General features: G+C 35.1%; 1 protein-coding gene across 1 annotated transcript; it reads right to left on the bottom strand.

Annotated features, from left to right (window-relative positions):
* Window positions 1–721: 721 nt before the first annotated feature.
* LOC120274630 lies at window positions 722–2,894 on the bottom strand. The gene is made up of 3 exons (XM_039281170.1): window positions 2,372–2,894; window positions 2,134–2,186; window positions 722–778 (listed from the first exon to the last, which is right to left on the bottom strand). Exons 1-3 carry the CDS (start codon window positions 2,892–2,894, stop codon window positions 722–724), a joined length of 633 nt encoding a protein of 210 aa, XP_039137104.1.
* Window positions 2,895–3,181: the final 287 nt, after the last annotated feature.

The raw sequence follows: 3,181 nt of genomic DNA, 5'->3' as shown, positions 1-3,181 counted from the left end.
AAGCCCAGCGGCTCGGTCAGTCGATCATCTCCTCCTCCTCTTCGTCCTCCTCCCTTTACTTCTTGATCCGATCTCACTCTTGTTTCTCATGCATCATCGGAACCCTAGTTTGTAGATGGTCGAACATGATGTTTGCCTTGTTGATGGGGGTGTGTATATAGGGAGATATCTCTGGTTGATGTTCTCCTCATTGCTTCTGATAGAAATTTCAGTAATTTGGTTTGATATCTTTGCTTAATGTTTTCCTCATTGTTTGATCTCTGTTGATATCTCTGATTTGATTTGTTGGCGATTTTTTGGTCATTGTATTGGTGTATCATTGTTGACTTGTGATTTAATGCTTTGCAAGTGCTTGATCTGAATTTTGGAATTGTGAATTTCTTAATTTTAATATATGTTTTCTGGAAATCTGGTGCATGTGCTGCAGTTGAGATGATAGAGTAAATACTGAAATTCAATTTGAACTTTTGTGTATCGGTTCCTGGTTGATTTAATAAATATTATGAATGGCCACTAAGCACGCTTTGTATACTATTATTGTTCATACTTCCTCAATTAGCAAAATGATATGGGGCAAATACATAATCTTTTTCTATATAAATGTTTCATATAGTAAATGTTGTTTTTGGATTCAATTTTGGTTTATTTGAGATATATTTGTTTCTTATTTCTGGGTGCAAGTTCATTTTATTTATAAATGTCTGGTGAAGTATTCGTTTTGTTACAACTGATCAGAATTAATGGATTCTTGCTGATTGGTGATGTCTCTCGACCCTGGCTGGAAAAAAAAAAACCAATGAAGTTGTGAGTAAATTAATCAATTGGAATTAGTGGTGATTAATATGGTTTTCTATGTCTGATCCATCTAAGAGTTGGTGTTAATAGTTAGCAGTTCATTTTCTTACCTTTATTGCTTTAAAAGTTTGAGTTGGCTGGATGAATGATGAATCCATGAAGAGTGTGTGTTGTCTTCGAGAGTGTGTCTGATCTTACTGATGCAAAATAGATAGTGTTGTCATATATGCATCACCATAAGCCAACTCAAAGCATTAGAGCAAGAGTTGAAAAAAACCTACAAGCTTCTGAAAGGGTTTTCTGAATTAAGTGGCTTTGGATGGGATTACGAAAAACACATTGTATCGGCTCCTGATGATGTTTGGGCACCACTACTAGAGGTATGTACATAAATAATGAATGATTTCATTAATTACAACCGTCTAATTTGAAAAAATCAAACAGAGGAATACGGATGCAAGGAAGTGGCATACTAGACCGTTTTCATATTTTATGGCATTACAGGAGGTTTATGAGGGTAAGCATATATTTTCTAATATTTTACTTTTACAGAGTTTTATTTGACTAACATATTATATATTTAAAATGTATGGAGATATGCTGAAGGCAAACGATCTCGTGGTATAGAAGATTATGAAGATATTTCTCAATCACCAGTGCACACCCCAAGTCCAAGTGTTTTTACTCCAAACGATTCAAGTCAACCATCACCTACACACGAGACTGAGGATGATGATATCATGCAAATGGAACCGCCTAGTTCTCAACCACGGAATCTTCAAACGCAAAGTTCAAGCAATGAAATTCTTCGGGGAATAAGAGATCAAGATGGACAAAGAAGAAAAAGGGAGCGAAAAGGGAAAAAGCCTCAAGATTCATCATTCAATATGGATAAATACATTGCATTTCGAGAGCGTGAGAATAAAGAATATCTCGAAGTTCTTAAGGGCACTCAAGTAGTGGAAAAGCACACAATAGAAGATTGCATGAAAGTGTTCAACCAAATGGGTGGCATTTTCACAGAAGAGGAAATGTTCAAAGCTACCCAAATTTTCATTAAAGATAAGAGTTAACGTGAACTTTTCTTATGTCTTCAAGAAGATCATAGAGTGCCATGGCTCAAGATGATGTTTACCAAAATTGAGTAAAAGATGATTATGAACTTGTTACCTCAAACTTGAATGTTTTCATAAGCACAATTTGTTTTTCATGAACTTGTTTTGATTATGAACTTGTAATCTTGAACTTGTTAAATATTCTTTTGTTGTTTATAGTTGTTATGGTAATCTTTTCATTATGTGTAATGTTGAACTTGAATCCTTTGGTCTTGTAATATACTCTATAATGCACTTCAGTATAGGCGATGGCTTTCCAAACTTTCAGATTCATTTCTAACATTAAATCAACATAGGCAATGGCTTTTTAACAAGACCCAATATTCATTCATCTAAAATCGCTTGGCGATACAATGGATAAAAAACAATTTTATGATTACCACAAACCTAAAGTCAAGCTCGGCGATAGCTACAATAATCATTCCACATTTGCATTGCTATTTCATCTCTTTTATGAGCACCTGCATTTCGTTCAGAGTTCATGGTGTCTACATCCTCTCCATATGACTCATCTCCATTAGGAACAATAGTTTCCTCGGCTTCATTATCAAAATCCTCAATAACATCTGTACCGTTATGTATACGGATGAAGTTATGCAACATACAAGCAGCAACTACTATGTCAGTTTGAGAGTCTATTGGGTGAAAAGTTGCTACTTTAAGTATCGGAAATCTCATCTTCAGAATGCCGATGATGCGTTCAACATGATTCCTTAATGATGCATGTCGCAAATTAAATAGTTCTTTATAATTGCTTGGTCTAGATTGCGCTCGACCTTGCTCCTGCAAATGGTAACGGACACCTCTATATGGAGCAATAAAATTCGGGGTATTAGCATATCCTGCATCTACAAGATAATATTTACCGCTTGGGACTTGAAAACCTTGTTCAATCGAACGTTGGAGAATCCTAGCATCAGAAGCAGAACCTTCCCAGCCAGCTCGTACATATACAAAACGAAGATCAAAATCACATGCAACCATAACATTTTGCGATAGCGTTTGCTTCCCATTTCTGTAAGGATCTTGTTTATCCAAAGAAATCGTGATAGGAATATGTGTTCCATCAATAGCACCAACACAATCCTAAAAAATAAACAAACATATAAATATTTTTACAATCACAAAAAAAAAAAATCACAATAAAATTTATAATATATAGCTTTGCCTACCTTGAAATATGGAAAGAATTTTCGGGTATTCTGAATAACTGGTGATGTCATTGTCGATAGAGGTTCTATGTAATCACGAGCAAAGTCGATTCACGACTT

The sequence above is a fragment of the Dioscorea cayenensis genome, chromosome 13 (genome assembly GCF_009730915.1).
Source record: "Dioscorea cayenensis subsp. rotundata cultivar TDr96_F1 chromosome 13, TDr96_F1_v2_PseudoChromosome.rev07_lg8_w22 25.fasta, whole genome shotgun sequence".
Classification (NCBI taxonomy): Eukaryota; Viridiplantae; Streptophyta; class Magnoliopsida; order Dioscoreales; family Dioscoreaceae; genus Dioscorea; species Dioscorea cayenensis.
Note: the sequence above shows the minus strand (reverse complement) of the source record. Positions and strands in the feature narration are given on the sequence as shown.